The sequence below is a fragment of the Bos indicus x Bos taurus genome, chromosome 4 (assembly GCF_003369695.1).
Source record: "Bos indicus x Bos taurus breed Angus x Brahman F1 hybrid chromosome 4, Bos_hybrid_MaternalHap_v2.0, whole genome shotgun sequence".
Classification (NCBI taxonomy): Eukaryota; Metazoa; Chordata; class Mammalia; order Artiodactyla; family Bovidae; genus Bos; species Bos indicus x Bos taurus.
The window spans coordinates 12,899,975-12,924,995 of record NC_040079.1 but is presented as its reverse complement, the minus strand read 5'-3'; the positions used below and the strand labels follow the sequence as shown (position 1 = coordinate 12,924,995).

General features: G+C 43.7%; 3 protein-coding genes across 3 annotated transcripts; 1 reads left to right on the top strand and 2 right to left on the bottom strand.

Moving 5' to 3' along the window:
* The first annotated feature begins 2,801 nt into the window (after window positions 1-2,801).
* LOC113891832 (taste receptor type 2 member 41-like) lies at window positions 2,802-3,719 on the top strand. The gene has a single exon (XM_027540311.1). The coding sequence runs from the start codon at window positions 2,802-2,804 to the stop codon at window positions 3,717-3,719; it is 918 nt and encodes a 305-aa protein (XP_027396112.1).
* Window positions 3,720-11,419: 7,700 nt separating this feature from the next.
* Window positions 11,420-12,618, bottom strand: LOC113891800 (olfactory receptor 2F1-like). The gene is made up of 2 exons (XM_027540283.1): window positions 12,285-12,618; window positions 11,420-11,778 (listed from the first exon to the last, which is right to left on the bottom strand). Exons 1-2 carry the CDS (start codon window positions 12,616-12,618, stop codon window positions 11,420-11,422), a joined length of 693 nt encoding a protein of 230 aa, XP_027396084.1.
* An 11,043-nt stretch (window positions 12,619-23,661) lies between these two features.
* On the bottom strand, window positions 23,662-24,603 carry LOC113891799 (olfactory receptor 2F1-like). Its single transcript, XM_027540282.1, has one exon. The coding sequence runs from the start codon at window positions 24,601-24,603 to the stop codon at window positions 23,662-23,664; it is 942 nt and encodes a 313-aa protein (XP_027396083.1).
* Window positions 24,604-25,021: the final 418 nt, after the last annotated feature.

Genomic DNA, 25,021 nt, shown 5'->3' with positions numbered 1-25,021 from the left:
GAAAAGGACCCTTCCTGCTCCTTTACCAGTCTCCATCTGCATCAGCCAGTCTCAGAGGGGTCGAAGCTGTGGTTGTCTAGTTTTCATCTACTGCATTGAAATGTCCAATTTCTGGCTTGAGGCTGCTTTGTGACTTGAAGCGATCTTGGGATGACCTGTTTGACAAGAGTGAAAAGTAAATTCATATGACACGCTAGAGTTCTTTCTTTCTGGCTGGAGAAGTTTCCCTTGCTGAATAAAGTTGGAAGAAATAGTAGAAGAGAATGAATAAAACTATGGTATGATAGTATTATGAGTACAGCCAGCTCCCCATGGCAAAGGCTCTGCTTGTTTGATCCCTCACATTATCCCCTGAGAAAGCCTTCCCCAGCCTATAGGTTTAAAGGAGCAACATTTTTTTCTCCACCTGTTTTTCAGCGATTTTACTCCTCTTTTTCTTCAAAGCACTGACTACAGTGTGAAAGTATCCTGTTCAGGTGTTTGCTTATTGTCAGTTGTCTTCCCTTGGTTCCATAAAAGCAGGAATCCTTTCTCTTTGGCTCACGGCTATATCCCCACTGACTACAATAGGTGCCCTGTGTATATAAGTGCTCACTAAGTATTTTTTGAGTGAATGAATGAGCAAAAACTATAGGTCTAAGAGTGAGAAAAATGCACATTCATCCCACTTCAATGGGGTTTTTATTTTCACACAATAATTCATTCATCCTGTGGTGGTAACAACAGTCATATTATTTGTATGACTAAAGGCACTTTCATGAAAAAGTCATATTACAAAAGGAAACACAACATTAAGGAAGTTTTAAACAAACATGTAGGAAGGACCAATTTGAAGTATTATTAAACCAAAAACATTTGACTATAGATCGATTCGAATATATTTTTACTCAATAATACATTTTTATTTTTCGACATGGTCTCTCAGACATCTCTCTTCACTGTTGGTACTGGAGGGCAGGACTCACATATGCCCAGTAAGCTAAGGAATCTCAGTGGGGGGCACGCTCTAAATTGGCCCCCAGGACTCTCATCCCTGGAAAGTGCACCTTTGTGGAACCCCCTTCTTATGAGGGTCCATGGTGACTGCAACTTCCTTCTATCTAATAGAATATGGTAGAAGTGATAGAATGTCATTCCGTGATTATGTTATGGTAGTTAACCCACATCTTTCTAGCCAGCTCTTCTCTTAGGGGCTCTCTTTGCTGGCTTGAGCTGTTATGTTGAAACAGTTCACTTGGTAAAGACTGAGGGTGCCCACCAGGATCTGAGGGCGCCTTCAACTGACACCCAGCAAGAAGCAGATACCCTCAATTCCACAACAAAGGAAGAAATTCTCTTACTGGAAACAAACTCCACTTAAACCATTATCAATCATTAACACTTCAGGGTCCATGAAGGATTTAATAAGAGGTTTGGTAGAAAGGTGGATCAAAGAATCTGACCTTGAAAGGGATGACTGCTCATAGGTGAGAATAGATCTGTAGCAGGAAAACTCAACTGGGGATATATTCCTCCAGCATCACCACTTTCCTAGGTCTTGGCCATATGAGTTTTTGCCCATATACTTAATGTCTTTGCAAAGATCCGATGAGGAGAGATGTGTTTATGGGGCCCAAAGGTGGAATAAGAGGGATGGGGTTGTCAACAGAATCAATAAACAGTCTATCATAAGAATTGAAAAGAATTTTATACAAGCCAAACTGAGGACTACAGTCCAGGAGACACAGATTCAAGAAGCACTTGGATTGTGTTCCTCTGGACTAAAATATGGGAGAAGCTTGTATATAGGCAAAATCCACTAAGTTACATAAATTGTTTGTCAAGAATTAAGATTGGAACTGGCTAGGAATAGTGCTTGTTAAGCAAAAATAGGTTGGGCTCTGAAATGGTTGCAAGGGGAAACCTTGAGACGGTTAAGATTGCAGTTGGCAGTTGTTAGCAGATACTGTTTTGAAAACCACTGTTGGTGTCCTTTGAATTTGATATAGTTCATAAAATTCAAGTTCTTGGCGAAGCAAGAATGTGTTTGAAACCCCATCCACGGTGGCTACCCAGCTCCATTTTAGATGCCTGAATCACAGTTTTTATCTTATCAGAACAGAGAACAAACATCAAATACAACAGGGGTACATTCCTTCAAACTTTCAGAAGAGGAAGATTAGCATGTACACAGTGAGTCAGCATGTCCTTGGTTCCTGGGAAGGGACCCTCATTTTTAAACAAGTAACTAACACTGGCATCCTAGGAAGGGGGCAGGGTCTTTATTCCTATCTTCAAAGTGGACATTCTAGACAATCTGGTAAATGCACTCTTTTTTTTTTTTTAATGCTTTAAGTAGGTATACCATGCATGTCTGACAGGCCCTACAACAGGCCGTTCTAGTTGGTGTAAATTTCAAGCCAAATCATGGATAAGCCAGAATGACTTCCCCATACCTCAGTACATGAAAATTCCCTCCTTCAGAACTCAGTCACAGACACCCTGAACAACCCTGCACGTTGACACTAACCATGGCCACGTGCAGGCAAAACCAGAGAAGGCAAATGGGGGGAGTCGGTGGGCCTGATGGTAACTGAGCCCGGGGGGAAATTTGCATCCTCACTGAGCTGAGATCACCTTCCTCTGAAGCCTGAGCATCCTCCTTCTAAGGGAGCTCTGGCTCAGATGCAGAGCCTGAGCTTTCTTCTCACATCCCCAGAAAAGAGGGATTCTTCTCACATTCCCTGAAACAGGGACTGTGGATGGAGGAGGCAGGAGGCCAGGGACCAAGGCCTGGGGTGGTGACCGGAGGACGGGCCAAGATGCATCCAGCATTCACAGTCCTCTTCATGCTGCTCTTTGTCCTGCTGTGTATCCTGGGCCTCCTGGCCAATGGCTTCATTGTGCTGGTGCTGAGCAGAGAATGGGTGCGACGTGGGAGGCTGCTCCCCTCTAACCTGATTCTCTTTAGCTTGGGACTCTCCCGCTTCTGCCTGCAGTGGGTTGGAATGGGGAATAACTTCTACTATTTCCTGCATCTGGTTGACTACTGCAGTGGTCCCGCCCGGCAGTTCTTTGGTCTACCCTGGGACTTCCTCAACTCTGTCACCGCCTGGTTTGGCTCCTGGCTCAGCGTCCTCTTCTGCATGAAGGTTGCTAACTTCACCCACCCTGGCTTCCTCTGGCTAAAGTGGAGGTTCCCCAGGTCAGTGCCCTGGCTTTTGCTGGGCTCTCTCCTCACCTCCTTCATTGTCACCCTACTGTTTTTTGGGGGGAACCACGCTTTGTATAAAGAGTCCTTCACTAGAAAACCTTTCGGGAATATGACCTACTATCAGTGGAACAGGATTCTGGAAATGTACTATTTCCTGCCCCTGAAACTGATCACCTTTTCAATTCCTGGCTCTGTTTTTCTGGTCTCGATTGCTCTGTTGATTGACTCTCTGAGGAGACACGCATGGAGGATGCAGCACAGTGCTCACAGCCTGCAGGACCCCAGTGGCCAGGCTCACACCAGAGCTCTGAAGTCACTAGTCTCCTTCCTTGTTCTTTATACTCTGTCTTTCATGTCCCTGATCATCGATGGTGAAGGGTTCTGCTCCTCAGAGAGTGACTGGTACTGGCCATGGCAAATTTTAACCTACTCGTGCACATCCATCCATCCCTTTATCCTCATCCTTGGCAACCTCAGGCTTCGGGGGGCATTTGGGCAGCTGATTCTGTTGGCCAGGGGCTTCTAGGTGGTTGAGGTGGTGTGATCCCCTTAACCAATCCATCAGAAGAGGCTCAGGTGAGGATGACAGAGCCACAGTCCAAATATATGACAATGTCCTCAATATCTGTTGGATCATATTGTGGGCTTTCTCCTTTGGGAAGGAGAGGAGGGGAGTAAAATCTGGGAACTCTTTGAGTATAATTTCTTCCTGGAACACTGTTAAAATGTGGCCCTAGAGGTCCCAGAGAGCCAGCATCATCCAGAAGGTCAGAATATAAAAATTCTGTGTTACTCTCTCTTTGTATCCCCTCTGTTATGTGGAAGCCTTTGGTTAAAAAGTCTTAACTGCACTGTCTTTAAAAAAGTAATCTTATTTATTTCTGTATTTTTGGCTGTGCTGGATCTCTGTTGCTGCACGGGCTTTTCTCTAGTTGTAGTACATGGGCTTCTCACGTGGGATCCTCCCAGACCAGGAATCAAAACCGTGTTTCCTGCATTGGCAGGTGGATTCCTTACCGCTGAGCCACCAGGGAAGCCCCTTAACTGCACTATCTTATCTCAGTTGTCTGCTGGGAAATTAAGAAAAATCGTGTCTGTTACTGAACTAGTATGTGGCTGGGGAAGCAGTGACCTTCCTGAGGATAATGTAATGGTCACTATGTGAGCCCCAAAGGACAGTAATTGCGGTGAACAGTGGCCTGGGCTGGGAGACCTAATGGTCCTTCTTTCTTTGAGACTCTTTTTCTCTTATCAAACTTGGATACTTCGATTTTAACTTTAGTAAAACTACTAGGTTTCTTCACAACACATATTCTCCTTAATATTTCTGTTGTTCTGGTTTTGATTTTCTCTAAGTGACAGCCAGACCTTTCCCATGTTTATTCTTCCTTTGGAATCACATGTTGTGATTTTTCTTCTTTTTCAGATTGTCTCAAACTTTTTCCTAAAGCAAATGTCTCAAAGTCACATGTGAATTAAATACATGAATTAAATAAACATGTACTTTTTGTTCTGAAAAAAATATAAAGAATTTCACTTAGTTTGTGTTCAAAACTGTTTAACTTTTTTTTTTTAAGAATCACCCCATTAAATCTTATGTGTAACTATTTGTTTAAAACAGTTTGTTTCAATTACTATGCAGAAGTTTCAAGAGATAATTTTGGAAAAACATTTTAATTAGAGTTAGGTGCCTCTAAGGCAGAATATAAAAAATTTTTGCTAAAATATCAATGTGTCTATTTCAGAGACTAACCTGCAACTGGATTCCTTATAGAAATTTTAATTTCCTCTGAGAGTAAAAATAATTTCCTTACTGATCAGGGTATATGCTGCTGAGTGGATGTACACTCATGAACTAAAATCTTTGGGCAAATTATCCTACACTTTAGGTTTAACTATTTTTTAATAGGTAATATGTTTACATTGTTAAAAATTCAAAAAGTACTGAAGAGTATATATAAAAAAAATCTCCTACTTTCCCCTTCTGAGGTATTCTTAACAGTTTCAAGTCTGTCCTTATAAAAATATTTTATTCTATGACAGAAAGCCCCGAATACCTAACAAACCTTTCAACTAAGTTACTTACAAACTACTGTATTCCGGGTGCTGTGCTTAGTCGCTCAGTCACGTCTGACTCTTCGCAACCAACTAGCCATCTGAGTTGCTACCTATCACCTGTGGCCTTTACACAGATGGTTGTAGATGATTCACGCTTCTCTATACCTCACTGCTGCTGTTTAACAATTTTTAAATTTTAAATTTTTAACAAAATTTAACATGAATCTTGGAGATGTACACAAATGCACACACATACATTTCCTCCCTTTTTTAGATGTACCACCATTTTTAAAAATGTTACCTGTTTGTGGTCAGTTATAGTTGCTTCCTGTCTTTTGCTGTTATAATATTGATAGCAATGGTGCAGTGTTGACTGTCTCTTGCACCTGTACAAATTAACTATAGAATAAAGCCCATGAAATGGAGTTACTGGGTCAAATGGTGTGTGCATTTCTAATTTGGATGTGTTGCTGTCTATAGGTTTCGATCAATTTGCTGCCTCACTAGCAATTTATGAGTGTGCTTATTTTTACTCTTTTCATTTTTTTTGGCCAATCAGTAAAAGGTGGCATATTAGTGTAGTTGTAATTTGCAAGACTTATTCTGAGTAAGGTTTATCATTATTTTATATGTGTAGAGCCATTTGTTTTTATTCTCTGTGGAAAGCCTATATCTTTGTTTAATTTTGAATTTGGATTTTGGCTTTTTTCTTCTTCTTTCTTTTTGGCTGGACTGGATTTCATTGCTGTGTGTGGTCTTCTCGTCAGAATGGCTTCTCTTGTTGCTTAGCACAGGTCCTAGGGCATGGCAGGCTTCAGTAGTTGTATGGGTTTAGTTGCCCCACAGCATGTGGAATCTTCCCAGACCAGGGATTGAACTCATGTCCCCTGCATTATAGGTGGACTGTTAACCACGGGACCACCAGGGAAGTCCTAGCTTTTTTCTTATTGGTTTGTAAGAACTCTTTATATCTTAGCAAAATTAGCTCTATTATTTGATGTGAATGGCAAACACTGCCCCACCCTCAATGTTTTTATGTTACTTTATTCTTGGTTCTAATGTTAATTTTTAAAAGCATCTTTATTTTGAAATAATTATAGATTCACAGAAAGTTACAAAAAGAGTAGAATCCTATGTACTATTCAGCCAGCTTTCTCCAGTGATGACATCTTATGCAGCTATAGTACAATATCAAAACTGTTAACAGTTTCCACTAATTTTTTTACCCTGCATTCAGAAAGGAAATGCCAAAGAATGCTCAAACTACCACACAATTGCACTCATCTCACACGCTAGTAAAGTAATGCTCAAAATTCTCCAAGCCAGGCTTCAGCAATATATGAACCGTGAACTTCCAGATGTTCAAGCTGGTTTTAGAAAAGGCAGAGGAACCAGAGATCAAATTGCCAACATCCGCTGGATCATGGAAAAAGCAAGAGAGTTCCAGAAAAACATCTATTTCTGCTTTATTGACTATGCCAAAGCCTTTGACTGTGTGGATCACAATCAACTGTGGAAAATTCTGAAAGAGATGGGAATACTGGACCACCTGACCTGCCTCTTGAGAAACCTATATGCAGGTCAGGAAGCAACAGTTAGAACTGGATATGGAACAACAGACTGGTTCCAAATAGGAAAAGGAGTATGTCAAGGCTCTATATTGCCACCCTGCTTATTTAACTTATATGCAGAGTACATCATGAGAAATGCTGGGTTGGAGGAAGCACAAGCTGGAACAAAGATTGCCGGGAGAAATATCAATAACCTCAGATATGCAGATGACACCACCCTTATGGCAGAAAGTGAAGAAAAACGAAAGAGCCTCTTGATGAAAGTGAAAGAGGAGAGTGAAAAAGTTGGTTTAAAACTCAACATTCAGAAAACAAAGATCATGGCATCCAGTCCCATCACTTCATGGCAAATAGATGGAGAAACAGTGGAAACAGAGTCAGACTTTATTTTGGGGGGCTCCAAAATCACTGCAGATGGTGACTGCAGCCATGAAATTAAAAGATGCTTACTCCTTGGAAGGAAAGTTATGACCAACATAGACAGCATATTAAAAAGCAGAAATATTACTTTGTCAACAAAGGTCCGACTAGTCAAGGCTATGGTTTTTCCAGTAGTCATCTATGGGTGTGAGAGTTGGACTATAAAGAAAGCTGAGCACTGGAGAATTGATGCTTTTGAACTGTGGTGTTGGAGAAGACTCTTGAGAGTCCCTTGGACTGTAAGGAGATCCAACCAGTTCATCCTAAAGGAAATCAGTCCTGGGTGTTCATTGGAAGGACTGATGTTGAAGGTGAAACTCCAGTACTTTGGCCACCTGATGCGAAGAGCTGACTCATTTGAAAAGACCCTGATGCTGGGAAAGATTGAGGGCAGGAGGAAAAGGGGACAACAGAGGATGAGATGGTTGGATGGCATCACCGACTCAATGGACATGAGTTTGAGCAAACCCCTACAGGAGTTGGCAATGGACAGTAAGGCCTGGCATGCTGCAGTACATGAGATTGCAAAGAATTGGACATGTCTTAGTGACTGAGCAATAAAAACTAATTTTAGAATAATTGCAAAGATTTAATGTGTAATATATGTGTATGACATATTAACAGTATTCATCATAATTTGTTAGTAGTATTATAATAATGCATAGTTAATGTTATTTTTAAAAATTATTTTCTGTATCTTCATCAGTATGAAAATAGTAGAGGAAACAAGGAGTGACAAGGAGTTTTCTGGCCACCAGGAAAGACCAGGCTTTCTTTCTCTTTCTCTGACTCTTTTTTTTCAATTTTTTGAATTGCCAAGCAGTGCAAATATGCTAAGTGAGACTGAGATAAAGAAAAGCCACTTGTGGTGGATAAGAAATCACTGAGAAGGAAGTCTGATGCTGGAGAAGACCACTGCAAGTTCACTAGAGGGTGTGACTAAGAGAATAATTTACTTAAGTAGCATTTTGACATCAGCTGAGGAAGTAAGAAAAGAACTAGAAGTTATTTTTTCTCTATTTTTTTCCTTTGAAGAAATAAAGGAGAAAGGATGAGATTATAATGGAATAATGAGTGTTACTATACAATAGCTGTTACCCTTAGACTTTATATTTTATTTTGTAAGGTTGCTGTGCTACGCTGTTATATTGAAAATTGAAAAGACTAAAAAAAAAGTGTTAGAAATCATGTTAGATCAGTGGGAAATCAGATTGGTGGACCCATGATCACATGTTCTTTTGGGGCAATTTTTTTTTAATGATAAGTTGGAAAAAGTTGGCTTAAAGCTCAACATTCAGAAAATGAAGATCATGGCATCTGGTCCCATCACTTCATGGGAAATACATGGGGAAACAGTGGAAACAGTGTCAGACTTTATTTTTTTGGGCTCCAAAATCACTGCAGATGGTGATTGCATCCATGAAATTAAAATACGTTTACTCCTTGGAAGAAAAGTTATGACCAACCTAGATAGCATATTCAAAAGCAGACATTACTTTGCCAACAAAGGTTTGTCTAGTCAAGGCTATGGTTTTTCCAGTGGTCACATATGGATGTGAGAGTTGGACTGTGAAGAAAGCTGAGCGCTGAAGAATTGATGCTTTTGAACTGTGATGTTGGAGAAGACTCTTGAGAGTCCCTTGGACTGCAAGGAGATCCAACCAGTTCATTCTGAAGGAGATCAGCCCTGGGATTTCTTTGGAAGGAATGATGCTAAAGCTGAAACTCCAGTACTTTGGCCACTTCATGTGAAGAGTTGACTCATTGGAAAAGACTCTGATGCTGGGAGGGATTGGGGGCAGGAGGAGAAGGGGACGACAGAGGATGAGATGGCTGGATGGCATCACTGACTCGATGGACGTGAGTCTGAGTGAACTCTGGGAGTTGGTGATGGACAGGGAGGCCTGGCATGCTGCGATTCATGGGGTCGCAAAGAGTCAGACACGACTGAGCGACTCAACTGAAATGAACTGGATTCCATGGACTTCCCAGGTGACAATAGTGGTTAAGAACCCACCTACCAATGCAGGAGACATAAGAGACATGAGTTCAATCCCTGGGCCAGGAAGATCCCCTGGAGAAGGAAATGGAAACGCACTCTAGTATTTTTGCCTAGAAAATCCCACAGACAGAGGTGCCTGGTGGACTACAGTGCATGGGGTTGCAAAGAGTTGGACACAACTAAAGTGACTTAGCATGCACGCAAGTCCAATTCTATAATGTCAGGGAAGCTTGTCTAACCGCCCCCGTCTTATCACTCAGTGGCAAAAATCACAGCTTACTACTGAAGCTTTTATAAAACATATTTTCCAAAATTTAAAAACATGTTAAAACTCAATACATAAATTGGCATTTGTTAACCTTTTGTGGTGGCCACAGATTCTTTGAGAATGTATCAGTTAACAAATATTTTTTGAGTGCTTACCTGTAGACAACACCCTGAGCTGGGGATAAAGTAGTTAGTATCACAGATTAAGCTTCTACCCCATGGAATTTTCAGTCCTGTGGGGAGTTGGGAATAGTGTCTAGTCATTCAGGGGAGCATGTCATGACAAACTGGGACAGTGTGAGGATGGGAGACCATGGTGTCCTGTGAGTGTGCAGCAGGAGGACTCGGGCATAGAGCTGGTGGGGGGTGGGTGGCTGGGAAGAGGCACGCACTAGCAGGGCTTCCTCAGGAAATGATAAAAAAGGGATGAGACACCACTCTAGCCCACAATTCTGGGGGCTCATAGACCCCCAAACCTGTCAGTGAGTTCCGGACTAAGAAGCCCTGCTCTCTAGCGGTGTTCCTGGTCTTGAGTGTGTAAAGCGGAGAATGCTATGGAGGAGATTTTGTTCTCAGTAGAAGACACTGGGTTTGTGTCCAATGAGCAGGAGGTCCTGAAGTCAGGGGACCCTCTCTTGGAAGTTTCCAGGTGGGTCCAGACAGATGTTATGTTTGTTATCTCCCTTGTCTCTAAGTGATTCCAGAAATATTCTCTTAATCTGGCTTCCATTTTGGACCCTGAATTTTGTTTTCATGGGGTTCATGCACTGATTTATTCTCCATGAAAAAAGAAATTGAAGGCTTTCCTGGGCTAGTGCCTTGGTGAGAGTCAGACTCATTTTGTGAACCGACATTAGAAAAACAAACTCCAAATCCCTCCGAACTGGGGCAGGACCTACCTAACCAGGGGATTGTTGTCTAACCCCAAGACAGAAAAACAGGGTTGTCATCAGAGCTAACACTTAAATAAAACACCAAGTAAGCTCTGTTTATTTTTGCTTGATCTTCAGCTGTTACTCAGATGGCATGGTTATCCTCTCCATTAAAAAAAGGAAAATAGAAGGTGCTTTATCTATCATTATAACCTCTGTTCAATTATCAACTTCAGGACCTGATCATTCATTTTTATTTCTAACATTTCTCTTTATTGTAAATAACTTTTGGTCTGTGTCCCCTAGCTTCCCAATTCTCTTGGTCTTTCAACCTTATCTTATAGTCTGCCCTAAATAAAGGAAGTTGAATTATAAACAGCTGATTCACTTACTCCCACTAGTGAAGCATGAAATAGAGAGTTTGCTGGACTAAAAGAAGAAAATAGTTTGTCTCAATTAGTCTAACATGCTTGGTGGAGAAGAAGACGATAATTTCTAGAATATTATATATTAGGTGTGCTATTCCTGACTTCAAAAACTGTGCTGTCTTGCTATTGCCTCTAATGCAAATTCCATGGCCTTGTTTTCAAAGCCCTACTATGCACACCACCCCCACTTTCCAGCCTTACCTCCTCTTCACTGACTCCCCAAAATGAAACCTTTGCTCTATCCAAACTGGTTTGTTCACTCTTTCCCAGACAGACCTTGGTGTTTTCTATCTCCTCACCTGGATTGCATCATTTCCCTTTGAGCCAAGAATGAACTCTCTCTCTACTCTCTCATCTGTCCAAGTTCTATCATTTTCTATGGCCATTTTAATTTTTCCTTCCCCATCATTCTTTTGCAAACCAGCTATATTTTTTTTTCCTTCATAAGGGAATTTTGTGAATTCCATGGGCTTTAATGTCTATCTCATATTTGGCAGCTAACCAAATATTGCCTAACTGTACTTTGCCATTACTGAATTATGTTGCAATTTCTTTTCGGTATTTACCTTTTATCTTTTCATATAATCCCCAGGTTATGGGGAAGGACTTCATATTAGATTGGGTGTGTCTCCTACAGCACCTGGCATGGTGTATTGAACACAGTGGAGCTTGACAAAAGTCTGTTTACTGATTGGTATTTCTCTCCAAGTCCTGCCTGGTGTCCAGGGCCCCGTGATTCTCTCAACACTAGGAGGGAACACTGCAACACCCACACAGGCCACATGGTTCAGGACACAGTGCCCACAGGCGGGCAAGTGCATGGTGACTGCCATCTCCACTACAGAATTAGCCAGGCCCACAAGCCAAGAGACCACTGCCAGCCTTGGACTGATTGCTGCTCCGCAGTGCAGCGGGGTGACCACATAGTGTTCATAGACCATCACTGTCAGCAGTGAGAACTTAGTCCCTGAGTCCTGGGTGTTCATTGGAAGGACTGATGTTGAAACTGAAACTCCAATACTTTGGCCACCTGATGCGAAGAGCTGACTCATTTGAAAAGACCCTGATGCTAGGACTTCCCTGGTGGCTCAGATGGTAAAGCGTCTGTCTACAGTGTGGGAGACCTGGGTTCGATCCCTGGGTTGGGAAGATCCCCTGTAGAAGGAAATGGCAATCCACTCCAGGACTATTGCCTGGAAAATCCCATGGACAGAGGAGCCTGGTAGGCTACAGTCCACGGGGTCACAAAGAGTCGGACATGACTGAGCGACTTCACTATATAGTCTATATGATGCTGGGAAAGACTGAGGGCAGGAGGAGAAGGAGACGACAGAGGATGAGATGGTTGGATGGCATCATGAACTCAATGGACATAGGTTTGGGTGGACTCTGGGAGTTGGTGATGGACAGGAAGGCCTGGCATGCTGTGATTCATGGGGTCGCAAAGAGTCGGACATGACTGAGCAACTGAACTGAACCCCCCCCACAGGGCCAGGGAGAAGAAGTGCTGGGTACCACAACGGGCAGAGGAGATGGTCTTCTTCTCCAGGAGGAAGTGCGCCAGCATCTGGGGAACCCCGCTGGAGGGGTAGCAGATGTCCACTATAGAGAGGTTGCCAAGGAAGAAGTACATGGGCAGCTGGAGGTGGGAGTCCAGCCGGACCAGTACGAGGATGAGCCCGTTGCCCAGCAAGGTCAGCAGATAGGTGGCCCCAAACAGGACAAACAGCCCAGCCTGGGTCTGCCGGTCCCTGGAGAGGCCCAGTAGGACAAACTCACTCACCCAGGTCAGGTTGTCCCTCCCCATGGAGCAGGCAGGTCAGGCTACCTGAGGAGGTGGTGGCTTAAAGAGTCCAGAATCAGAATTCACAGTCTGGGTCTGAACAAAGGACTTTAAGTAAGACTGCAAGTACTTGTATGTTTTCTCCATTAGACTCTGAGCTTCTTGAAGTCAGGGACATTTCCTGACTTTTCTTTGCATACAAAGATTTCTAATGAATGTTTCACAATAAAAAACTTTGTGTTGGGGAAATGAATAAAACAGTTTTCAAGTGCTAGTGTTGAGGATTACTATCTGATCCCAAAACACAAGACTTGAGTTCTGAAACTCTCCCTTGTCCTTATTACTCATTCTGGAGCCAGTGGTTTTCCGGCTTCTCCTGTAATCCAGGCTGGGTCAGTGACAGGAAAAAAAAAAAATCCCTCATTTGGTTCTCAATGTACTGATTAAATAGGCTTAGTCCTAGGATGATAAGATCAAGGCCTCACTGTAGAACATTATAGCAACTATAATTATGTCCCAATTTTTTGTGATTATGCTATTTCCTTGGTGAAACTCTGGCACTCATTTGAATGTTAAACTAAGTGATTAATAAAGGATGAATGCACACACCACTTACTTGCAATAACATTTGGAAACTGACGGTGCCCACTGATGAAGTCAGTAAGGGAGTGCCTGTAAAGCCCTTGGAGCTTTGTTATGTGTAAATCCTTCTGTCATAGCAAAGACATGTTTGCCCTTGGAACACCTCCCTGTTTACTTTGCTGGTCTTTAACCTCTATCAAAGAGGTTAAAAAGACAAAGGTCTATCTAGTCAAAGCTATGCTTTTTCCAGTGGTCATGTATGGATGTGAGAGCTGGACTATAAAGAAAGCTTAATGCCGAAGAATTGATGCTTTTGAACTGTGGTATTGGAGAAGATGCTTGGGAGTCCCTTGGACTGCAAGGAGATCAAACCAGTCCATCCTAAAGGAGATCAGTCCTGAATATTCATTGGAAGGACTGATGCTGAAGCTGAAACTCCAATACTTTGGCCACCTGATGTGAGGAACTGACTCTTTGGCAAAGACCCTGATGAAGGGAAAGATTGAAAGCGGGAGGAGACGGGGATGACAGAGGAAGAAATGGTTGGATGGCATCACCCACTCGATGGAAATGAGTTTGAGTAAGCTCCGGGAGTTGGTGATGGACAGGGAAGCCTGGAGTGCTGCAGTCCATGGGGTTGCAAAGAGTTGGACATGACTGAGTGACTGAACTGAAGAGGGGAAGTTTGAGAGGGAAGGAAAAAACTCAAGATTAAAGGGTTTGCCTATGAAGATCCCACAGGACCCATGGTAGGAACCAGAGCAGTGCTTTCCACATCAGCTATACCTTAGAATCACTGGGGTGCTTTGAGAACTCCAGAAGCCCAGACCACACTCTGAAGTAATTAAGACAGGATCTCAGGAGGGTAAAACCAGACATTCATGTGTTAGTAACTTTACTGTTTCCTGGTAACTAAAGTGTAAAACTTTAATTACATGTTTGAGAATCACTGCTTTAGTGGGAACTTTTAACCTTAATTTACGAAAATTCAGGATGTAGTTTTTTGAGATAAAAACCCAGAAGAGTTTTTGAGGAGGAAAAATCTTTGACCTAAACTTCTCATTCTTTGTTTGAAAAGTTGAGGCCAAGGGAGTTAAAATGATTTGCCTCAAATCCCACTGAATCAGTTAAAAGGTGATCCTGGACATCTTGCCTTTTGTGTGCTGGGTCTCCCCTTAGCTTTAGCCTTCTAAAGTGAAAGTGTTAGTCACTCAGTCATATCTGACTCTTTGTGACCCCATGGACTCCTCTGTCCATGGGATTCTCCAGGCAAGAATACTGGAGTGGGTAGCCATTCACTTCCCCAGGGGATCTTCCCAACACAGGGATGGAATCTGGGTCTCTTGCATTGCATGAGGATTCTTTACTATCTGAGCGCCAGGAAGCCCTTAACCTTTTAAGGTCTGACCCAAAACAAATGTTTTAGAATATCTTTTTATTTTTGCTAAGTCACTTCAGTCGTGTCCGATTCTGTGTGACCCCATAGACGGCAGCCCACCAGGCTCCCCCGTCCCTGGGATTCTCCAGGCAAGAACACTGGAGTGGGTTGCCATTTCCTTCTCCAATGCATGAAAGCAAAAAGTGAAAGTGAAGTCGTTCAGTTGTGTCTGACTCTTAGCGACCCCCTGGACTGCAGCTTACCAGGCTCCTCCGTCCATGGGATTTTCCAGGCAAGAGTACTGGAGTGGGGTGCCATTGCCTTCTCCAAGAATATCTTAGCTCCATGGAAGAACTAGTTAGTGTCAAATGAGATGATATGTGAGAAAGCTCTTCATAACTTCAGTTCAGTTCAGTCGCTAAGTCATGTCCAACTCTTTGCGATCGCATGAAGTACAGCATGCCAGGCCTCCCTGTCCATCACCAACTCCCAGAGTTTACTCAAACTCATGTCCGTCGAGTCAGAGATGACATCCAACCATCTCATCCTCTGTTGTCCCCTTCTCCTCCCACCTTCAATCTTTCCCTGCATCAAGGTCTTTTCCAAGGAGTCAGGTCTTCACATCAGGTGGCCAAAGTATTGATTGGAGCTTCAGCTTCAGCATAAGTCCTTCCAATGAATATTGAAGACTGATTTCCTTTAGGATGGACTGTTTGGATATCCTTGCAGTCCAAGGGACTCTCAAGAGTCTTCTCCAACATCACAATGCAAAAGCATCAATTCTTCAGTGCTCAGCCTTCTTTATGGTCCAACTCTCACATCCATACATGACTAAAAAACCATAGCCTTGACTAAATGGACTTTTGTTGGCAAAGTAATGCCTCTGATTTTTAATATGCTGTCTCAGTTCAGTTCAGTTCAGTCTGTCAGTCGTGTCCAACTCTTTGCGACCCCATGAATCGCAGCACGCCAGGCCTCCCTGTCCATCACCAACTCCTGGAGTTCACCCAAACCCATGTCCATTGAGTCAGTGATGCCATCCACCATCTCATCCTCTGTCGTCCCCTTCTCCTCCTGCCCCCAATCCCTCCCAGCATCAAGGTCTTTTCCAATGAGTCAACTCTTCACATGAGGTGGCAAAAGTACTGGAGTTTCAGCTTTAGCATCAGTCCTTCTAATGAACACCCAGGACTGATCTCCTTTAGAATGGACTGGTTGGATCTCCTTGCAGTCCAAGGGATTCTCAAGAGTCTTCTCCAACACCACAGTTCAAAAGCATCAATTCTTCAGCACTCAGCTTTCTTCACAGTCCAACTGTCACATCCATACATGACCACGGGAAAAACCATAGCCTTGACTAGATGGACCTTTGTTGGCAAAATAATATCTCTGCTTTTGAATATGCTATCTAGGTTGGTCATAACTTTTCTTCCAAGGAGTAAGCGTCTTTTAATTTCATGGCTGTAATCACCATCTGCAGTGATTTTGGAGCCCCCAAAAATAAAGTCTGACACTGTTTCCACTGTTTCCCTATCTATTTCCCATGAAGTGATGGGACCAGATGCCATGATCTTCGTTTTCTGAATGTTGAGCTTTAAGCCAACTTTTTCACTCTCCACTTTCACTTTCATCAAGAGGCTTTTGAGTTCCTCTTCACTTTCTGCCATAAGGGTGGTGTCATCTGCATATCTGAGGTTACTGATATTTCTCCCAGCAATCTTGATTCCAGCTTGTGCTTCTTCCAGCCCAGCGTTTCTCATGATGTACTCTGCATATACGTTAAATAAGCAGGGTGACAATATACAGCCTTGACGTACTCCTTTTCCTATTTGGAACCAGTCTGTTGTTCCATATCCAGTTCTAACTGTTGCTTCCTGACCTGCATATATGTTTCTCAAGAGGCAGATCAGGTGGTCTGGTATTCCCATCTCTTTCAGAATTTTCCACAGTTTATTGTGATTCACTGTCATTTGACCTGAGGCCAAACTCTGGTGGAGGTAATGCAGATAACTCCTTCAAGAGGTCCCATGTGTGCACTGCCTGACTCAGTGCCCCCAACCCTGCAGCAGGCCACCAATGGCCCATGCCTCTGCCAGAGACTCCTGGACACTCACGGCAAGTCTGGGTCAGTCTCTTGTGGGGTCACTGCTCCTTTCTCCTGGGTCCTGGTGCATACAGTGTCCTGTTTGTACCCTCCCAGAGTCTGTTCCCAGTCCTGTGTACGTTCTGGCAGCTCTATGGTGGGTTAATGGTGACATCCTCCAAGAGGACTTATGCCATACTGAGGTCTGCTGCATCCAGAGCCCCTGACCCCACGGCAGTCCACTGCTGACCCATACCGCCACAGGAGACACACAAACTCAGTTCTGTTTCAATCTCTGTGGGGTCTCTGGGTCCTGGTGTGCACACAAGTTTTGTTTGAGCCCTTTGAGCATCTCTGGCAGGTATGGGCTTTGATTCTAAACGTGTTTGCCCCTCCTACCATCTTGCTGGGGCTTCTCCTTTGCCCTTGGGCGTGGGATATCTCCTTAGTCACTCCAGCACAGTGCAGGTGCTGCTCCAGCACCACATGGCAGGCGTGGGGTATCTCCTCACCCTTGTTCCAGTGGTGCTCCAGAGCATTTAGATAATGCTCATAACTTCAGAGCATTATCTAAATAAAAAGGATTTGTAGTAAAGATATGCGGGATGGGCCATAGAATCTAATGAAATGGAAATGAAAACAATTCAACCCAAGTCTTTCTAACAGGGTTTGAAGATGGGTCTCTGGCTGGAAGTGGGTGAAGAGGGCAGAGCAGCTTTATGCTATCCTCTGTCTTTCCTATTGAGTTGGAACCTACCCACTTCCTTCTTTCAGTCCTTTTGTGGCTGGAAAGTGTCATTGTAGAAAATGCCAAAAATAGAAACTGGCTTTGGCACAATACCCAGCCCTGGCTTTCCACAGAGCCTATTTCTTTAATCAGTGCAGTAAGTAACCAAGCTATGGTCCCCAAATGTGGTTCATGAGTGCCGAGAAGAGCACCTGAAATTCTCACCACTGAAGAAAGTAAAATGCACAGTGAGAGTCACAAAAAAGAACGCAAGCTAGGAGGAAATTTTAGGATCACATCTCAACCTCGATGGTTACAAGTGAAGAAGCTGAGGCTCAGAAAACAGAAGTGATTTTCTCAGGATTGTTCTGCCAGTTGGGAGCAAAACTGGAACTGAATCTGAAATCTGATGACCACAATCCCACGTTCTTCCTGTTACATCACATATGCTACCATCTGGAGCATCAAGAGTGTGTCACAGCCACTACTGGGGAGCAGCATCACCATAGAATGAAATGTGGGACAGGTTTGATTTATAGGGAAGGGGGTGTCAGAAAAGATGTGCTGTTTGGATGCTGCTCCTGGGGAGTCAGATGGAAACTTTGAACTGCCATAAAGGACTCCAAAATTACTGCAGATGGTGACTGCAGCCATGAAATTAAAAGATGCTTGCTCCTTGGAAGAAAAGCTATGACCAACCTAGACAGCATTTAAAAAGCAGAGACATTACTTTGCCAACAAAAATCCATCTAGTCAAGGCTATGGTTTTTCCAGTGGTCATATATGTATGTGAGACTTGGACCATAAAGAAAGCTGAGTGGTGAAGAACTGATGCTTTTGAACTGTGGTGTTGGAGAAGACTCTTGAGAGTCCCTTGGACTTCAAGGAGATCCAACCAGTCCATCCTAAAAGAAATCAGTCCTCGATATTCATTGAAAGAGGACTGGTGCTGAAGCTCCAATACTTTGGCCACCTGATGTGAAGAACTGACTCCTTGGAAAAGACCCTGATCCTGGGAAAGATTGAAGGTAGGCGAAGGGGACGACAGAGGATAAGATGATTGGATGGCATCACCAACTTGATGGACATGAGTTTGAGCAAGCTCTGGGAGTTTGTGATGGACAGGGAAGCCTGGCGTGCTGCAGTCCATGGGGTCACAAACAATTGGACATGACTTAACTGAATGCAGGAAAACAGACTGAAGTGTAGTTTGGCCAGATCAGTGGAATGGTGGTCCAGTTTGCCAAGTACCAACTGACCTCTTCCCACTCTATCTATAAAAGGGGAACATCCACCCCATAGTGAAATAGAAGGATGGAGCCCACATACCTGGACTCTCAACTTTCTCTGAAGCCAGGAGATAGAATTGGAAAACCGCCTCCACTAAGCCCAGCTCTTTCACTCCCCTTTTGTGACTTCTAACAAACAAACTGCTTAAAGGATAGAGAGAGTATTTTCTTCTTTTTATTGTGCCCTTTCTGGTTTGAACAGAGACTGGCATATAGAGCTGGTGGACTGACTGAATGAATGAACATCATTTACTCATTGAGAAGTGGTTTCTTAAAATTTCATCAATTTTAAGATGAATTGTAATTTCTTACAATTTCATTGTCTTATCTAGGAGCTCAGTGTAGAACTTTACTGTTGATGTTTTCACAGAGTTCACTCTGTGATACCAGCTCAAGAATGACTCTAATCAGAAGGGTCTCTTGAAGGATAATAGAGTTTTTGCCTCCTGATAATAAGTGTCCTTTAAATACATTGAGTTTCTCTTTAAAGACTCAGAAGGGCCAAAAAGACTTTAAAGGGCTGAAAAAAAAAATCCTAAAGCTCAAATAATGGAATAGGAGCAGGAAATGGAAAATAGGAAATAGGAAAATATTTTGTACACTTTCCCTTCTTTTCTAATTTATAATCTCATGAATTGGTATCTTCTTTGGATAAACTACATGTATGCACTACAACTGTGGACAATAGAAACTAAGTTTTATTTACAAAAGATATGTTTTAATTATTAGGATTCAGTTCAGTTCAGTCACTCAGTCATGTCTGACTTTTTGCAATCCCATGAATCGCAGCACGCCAGGCCTCCCTGTCCATCACCAACTCCCGGAGTTTACCCAAATTCATGCCCATTGAGGCGGTGATGCCATCCAGCCATCTCATCCTCTGTCGTCCCCTTCTCCTCCTGCCCCCAAACCCTCCCAGCATCAGAGTCTTTTCCAATGAGTCAACTCTTCACATGAGGTGGCCGAAGTACTGGAGTTTCAGCTTTAGCATCAGTCCTTCTAATGAACACCCAGGACTGATCTCCTTTAGGATGGACTGGTTGGATCTCCTTTCAGTCCAAGGGACTCTCAAGAGTCTTCTCCAGCACCACAGTTCAAAAGCATCAATTCTTTGGCACTCAGCTTTCTTCACAGTCCAACTCTCACATCCGTACATGACCACTGGAAAAACCATAGCCTTGTCTAGATGGACCTTTGTTGGCAAAGTAATGTCTCTGTAATTATTAGGATTAGAAGGTGTCAGTAGATTGCTTTCCCAACTATATCATAATTTGATGAAGAATTATAGCTCAACAAGTATAGAACCAAAATCAGTTGACCGCTTCCAACTTTTAATGGGTTTTTATCAAACCTCATCCACAAAATTTTCTCATTCAACTATTTGATGATCATTTTTGTAGGCAGGTTATGTTTGAAAGTGTAGTAGAATATCACACTGCTCAAAGCTGCTTCCATAGACCTGTGATAAGGGTAAAAGAAAATATACCAAAGTAAAAGTGCTTTCGGTTTGTTCTTTCAGGAAAAACTCCTGAGGTTTCTTTGCTGTAGAAATCACAGACAGCACGTAAAGGGCAGGCAGATGTCTAAGTGTGAAGGCTTTGGTTGGGGGAGAGACCTTTGAGAAGGAATATAGAAAGGAAAAGATAATATGTTGATCTGAGGGGAGAAATTGATAATATAAAAATGAGAAGAGTCTGAAAAAGAGAGTTAACAAATTTTTCCCAGAGGATAGGGCTCAGTGCCTCAGATGGGAGTGGGAGTGGTGGGGAAAGGGGCTTCCTTAGGTGGCGTTAGCATTAGTGGTAAAGAACCTGCCTGCCACAGCAGGAGATATGGGTTCAGTCCCTGGGCTAGGAAGATCCTCTGGAGGAGGGCATGGCAACTTACTCCAGTATTCTTTCCTGGAGAATCCCATGGACAGAAGAGCCTGGTGGGCTATAATCCATGGGCTCTTAAAGAGTTGGACATGACAAAACCGACTTGGCACACACATACATGGTAGGGGAAAGGACCAGGGAGGCGATTAAGAGGAGGATGGAGGCTGGTGGCCATGGTCTTAGGGGGAGAGGGCAGCAGAGAGGGGCTAAAGCAAGGAGTGAGAGGAAGGGAAGTGAAGGGGGGTCTTCAATAAAATTAAAAATGAAAGTTTTGCTAGATACTTCTCTAAAGAACATACACAAATGGCCAAGACACACATGAAAAGATGCTCAACATCTTTAGTCATTAGGGACATGCAAATTAAAAACACAATATCATGTCATTTCACACACACTGGGATGGCTACAGTCAAACAGAACATAAATGTTGCCAAGAAAGCAGAGACATTGGAACTCTCATTTATTGCTAGTGGGAATGTAAAACAGTTCGGCTATGGTGAAGAGCAGTTTGGCATTTGCTCAAAAAGTTAAATATAGAATTACCAAATGACCCAACAGTTCCACTCCTGGGTATGTACCCAAAAGAATTAAAAACAAGTTTTTCTATTAATAACAAAAACTTGTACATGAAAGTTTATAGCAGTACTATTCACAATAGCCCAAAGTTAGGAAAAAACCCAAATGTCCATCACCTGATGAATAAGTAAAAAAAATGTGGCTATTGCCATACAAGGGAACATTATTTAGACATAAAAAGGAATGAGGCCCTGCTACATTTGACGATATGGATAGATTTCAAAAATAATATGCTAAGTGAAAGAAGCCAGACACAAAAGATCACATATTATACGATTCCATTTATATGAAATGTCCAGATCAGGCAAATCCATAAAGACTGAATACAGACTTGTGGCTTTAAGAGCCTGGAAGGAGGGAAGAATCAGTTCAGTTCAGTCGCTCAGTTGTCGTTCATTTGTGTCTGACTTTTCGACCCCATGGACTGCAGCATGCTAGGCTTCCCTGTCCATTACAAACTTCTGGAGCTTGTTCAAATTCATGTCCATTGAGTCGGTGATGCCATCCAATCATCTCATTCTCTGTCATCCCCTTCTCCTCTTGCCTTCAGTCTTTCCCAGCATCAGGGTCTTTTCCAATGAGTCAGTTCTTCATCAGGTGGCCAAAGTATTGAAGCTTCAGCATCAGCATCAGTCCTTCCAAAGAATATTCAGGACTGATTTCCGTTAGGATCGACTGGTTTGATCTCCTTGCGGTCCAGGGGACTCTCAAGAGTCTTCAACACCACAGTTCAAAAGCATCAATTCTTCGGCACTCAGCCTTCTTTAGGGTCCAACTCTCACATCCATACATGACTAATGGAAAAACCATAGCTTTGACTAGACAGACCTTTGTTGGCAAAGTAACGTCTCTGCTTTTTAATATGTTATCTAGGTTGGTCACAGTTTTTCTTCCAAGAAGCAAGTGTTTTTTAATTTCATGGCTGCAGTCACCATCTGCAGTGATTTTGGAGCCCCCCAAAATAAAGTCTGTCACTGTTTCCATTGTTTCCCCATCTATTTGCCATGAAGTGATGGGACCAGATGCCATGATCTTAGTTTTTTGAATGTTGAATTTTAAGCCAGCTTTTTCACTCTCCTCTTTCACTTTCATCAAAAGGCTGTTTAGTTCCTTTTCACTTTCTGCCATAAGGGTGGTGTCATCTGCATATCTGAGGTTATTGATACTTCTCCCTGCAACCTTGATTCCAGCTTGTGCTTCATCCAGTTCAGCATTTCCCATGATGTCCTGCTTAAAGGGTATGAGGTGCCTTTTGGGGGTGATGAAGATGTTATGGAACTGTGTAAGCATGAGGTTCCATGACATTGTGAATATACTAAATGCCACTGAATTGTACACTTTAAATGGTCAAAATCTTGAATTGTATGAGATGTGAATTTTACCTCAATTTTGAAAAATTGTTTTACTAGGAATTTTCAAAGGTACTTCATTTCCTCCTCCTCAATTTTTTGATATTTTCTTAACAAACTCAGTTTGAATTATTCTCAATTTATATTTTGTTTGTAGGTAAGATAAACCAGAGAGCTGTAATATTTAGGTAAGAGATGCTTCATTCTAATTTTTAAAAGTAGTTTTAAACATTTTTCTGGATAAAATATCATGGTCTCACTTTGTATTCTAGGATGTTTCGAGCTCAATCATTAATTTTTGTGTCAGTAGAGTGAAAGGATCACTAACAGGGAGTTGTGATCCCTTCTTTCTTAAGTAGCCTGACTTACCTCTGATGGATGGTATGTGCACGATTCTTAGGCAAGCATGAGTTCTGAATACATCCTTCAGTTTTCATAAGAGCATATCCTTAGACCTGATTATGTAGAGAGATGTTTGCGGTTATGAACTTTTCACTTTTTGGCCAGCCACTTGCCACCATGGCAAGTTTGAAAGGAAAATGAGCGGCATGATATCCACTGACTCACATAGAGCCAGCCCTGTTCCTCATGGATGTGCGGATAATTACTGCAACTTTGGCTCCAGGTCCGCCTGTGAACTCCCCACCCTTGGAGCTGAGTGGGACCGCTGGTGACCACATGATGACCCTTTTACCTCTGGCCCAAGGCCTGTTTGATCCCATGGGCATGGTGAATCTTGTAAGTCACAACTTTTCCTCTCTTTTTTACCCCACTGATTTCAGAAAGGCTGAGACTTGTGGCTGTAGAATTTAGGAAATAGACTTTCTTGGCATAAATTCTGTGCACTGCCCAAGATTTCGATGTAGTCTTCCTTTCTAATTCATATATATCAGTATATCTTTTTTTTTCCCTCCATATAATTTTCTGTGGACTGTATGCATTTCTAAGTGGTTGTAATTCACATTTTTAAAAGACTAAGTCAGGGACCAAAAACAGAGCCCAAAGATAAAATTCCATTTCTCTGTGACTTCAAACGATGGTGCGGGATTGTGGCCCCTCCCATCGGCTCACACACACACACACACACACACACACACACACACGCACTCACATGCCCACACACGTACATGCACGCACAGTAGGCGGCAGGCGCGCTGCCCTGCCCACCGTCCTCAGAGCGAAGCTCTTGAATGACAAGGTCCCAGGCTACCGTTTTGATTCAGAGCTCCTCGTCAGAACCCGAGTCAGAGCGGCCTTTATCTCCTTGTTCCTCAGACTGTAGATGAGCGGATTCAACATAGGGGTCACCACCGTGCAGAAGAGCACCACCACCTTGTCCTGCTCGGCGGAGGCGGTGGAGCGGGGCTGCATGTAGGTAACCAGGGCCATGCCGTAAGACATGGAGACCACGGTGAGGTGCGAGGTGCAGGTCCCGAAGGCTTTGCGGCGCCCCCCGCTGGAGCGGATCCGCAAGACGGCGGCCACGATGCGGGCGTAGGACAGCGCGACCAGGCAGCAGGGCACCAAAAGCACCACCACGCTGGATGCCAGTATAACTGCCTGGTTGAGGGTGACGTCCACGCAGGCCAAGCTGACGAGCGCCAGCGTCTCACAGGCCACGTGGTTCAGCACGTGGCGCCCACAGGTGGGCAGACGCACGGTGACCGCGGTCTCCACCGCCGCGTTCGCCAGGCCCACGAGCCAGGAGACGCCTGCCAGGCCTGCGCAGAGCCGCGGCCCCATGACGGCCGCGTAGCGCAGGGGGTCGCAGACGGCCACGTAGCGATCATAGGCCATGGCGGCTAGCAGCAGGAACTCGGTGCCCCCAAGGGCCAGCGAGAAGAAGTGCTGGGTACCACATCGGGCGGAGGAGATGGTCTTCTTCTCCAGGAGGAAGTGCGCCAGCATCTGGGGAACCCCGCTGGAGGTGTAGCAGATGTCCACTACGGAGAGGTTGCCGAGGAAGAAGTACATGGGCAGCTGGAGGCGGGGGTCCAGCCAGACCAGCACGAGGATGAGCCCGTTGCCCAGCAAGGTCAGAAGATAGGCGGCCCCGAACAGGACAAACAGCCCAGCCTGGGTCTGCCGGTCTCCGGAGAGGCCCAGTAGGACAAACTCACTCACCCAGGTCAGGTTGTCCCTCCCCATGGAGCAGGCGGGCCAGGCTGCCAAGGGAGGAGCAGAGGCAGGGAAGGGCAAGTAAAGGTCTCTCCTTAGGAGTCTGGGATTAAGCCATGGGCCAGGACTGGAGCTGGAAGTGGGGCACCTCCCCTCAGGTTCCTTAACCTAGGTGCTGAGGGGACAATGCCATGAGGTGGGAGGGAAAAGATTTGAGTTCTCACGGTGGACTCAAGGATGAAGTCCCTGTTCTGTTCGTCCTTATACATCTAGGATCCAACACAGTTACAGTTACATAGGATATAAACGATCAGTGTAAAAGGAAAGATAGAGGAAAAGGTGGTGGAGAGAAGGGAGGAAGGGTGATAGGAAAGAAAAAAGGAAGTAAAAGAGAAAGAAAAACTAGGGAAGGGAGGTGGGAAAGCAAAAAAGGAGGGAAGGAAAGTGG

What these genes read in the sequence shown, in the direction of transcription:
- LOC113891832 (XM_027540311.1), top strand. Translation starts at nt 2,802, where the DNA reads ATGCATCCAGCATTCACAGTCCTCTTCATGCTGCTCTTTGTCCTGCTG.
- LOC113891800 (XM_027540283.1), bottom strand. Translation starts at nt 12,618, where the DNA reads ATGGGGAGGGACAACCTGACCTGGGTGAGTGAGTTTGTCCTACTGGGC. An exon ending in GGCCCTGTGGGGGGGGTTCA is followed by an intron (nt 11,779 to 12,284) that starts GTTCAGTTGCTC and finishes CCCAGGACTCAG; the next exon opens with GGACTAAGTTCTCACTGCTG.
- LOC113891799 (XM_027540282.1), bottom strand. Translation starts at nt 24,603, where the DNA reads ATGGGGAGGGACAACCTGACCTGGGTGAGTGAGTTTGTCCTACTGGGC.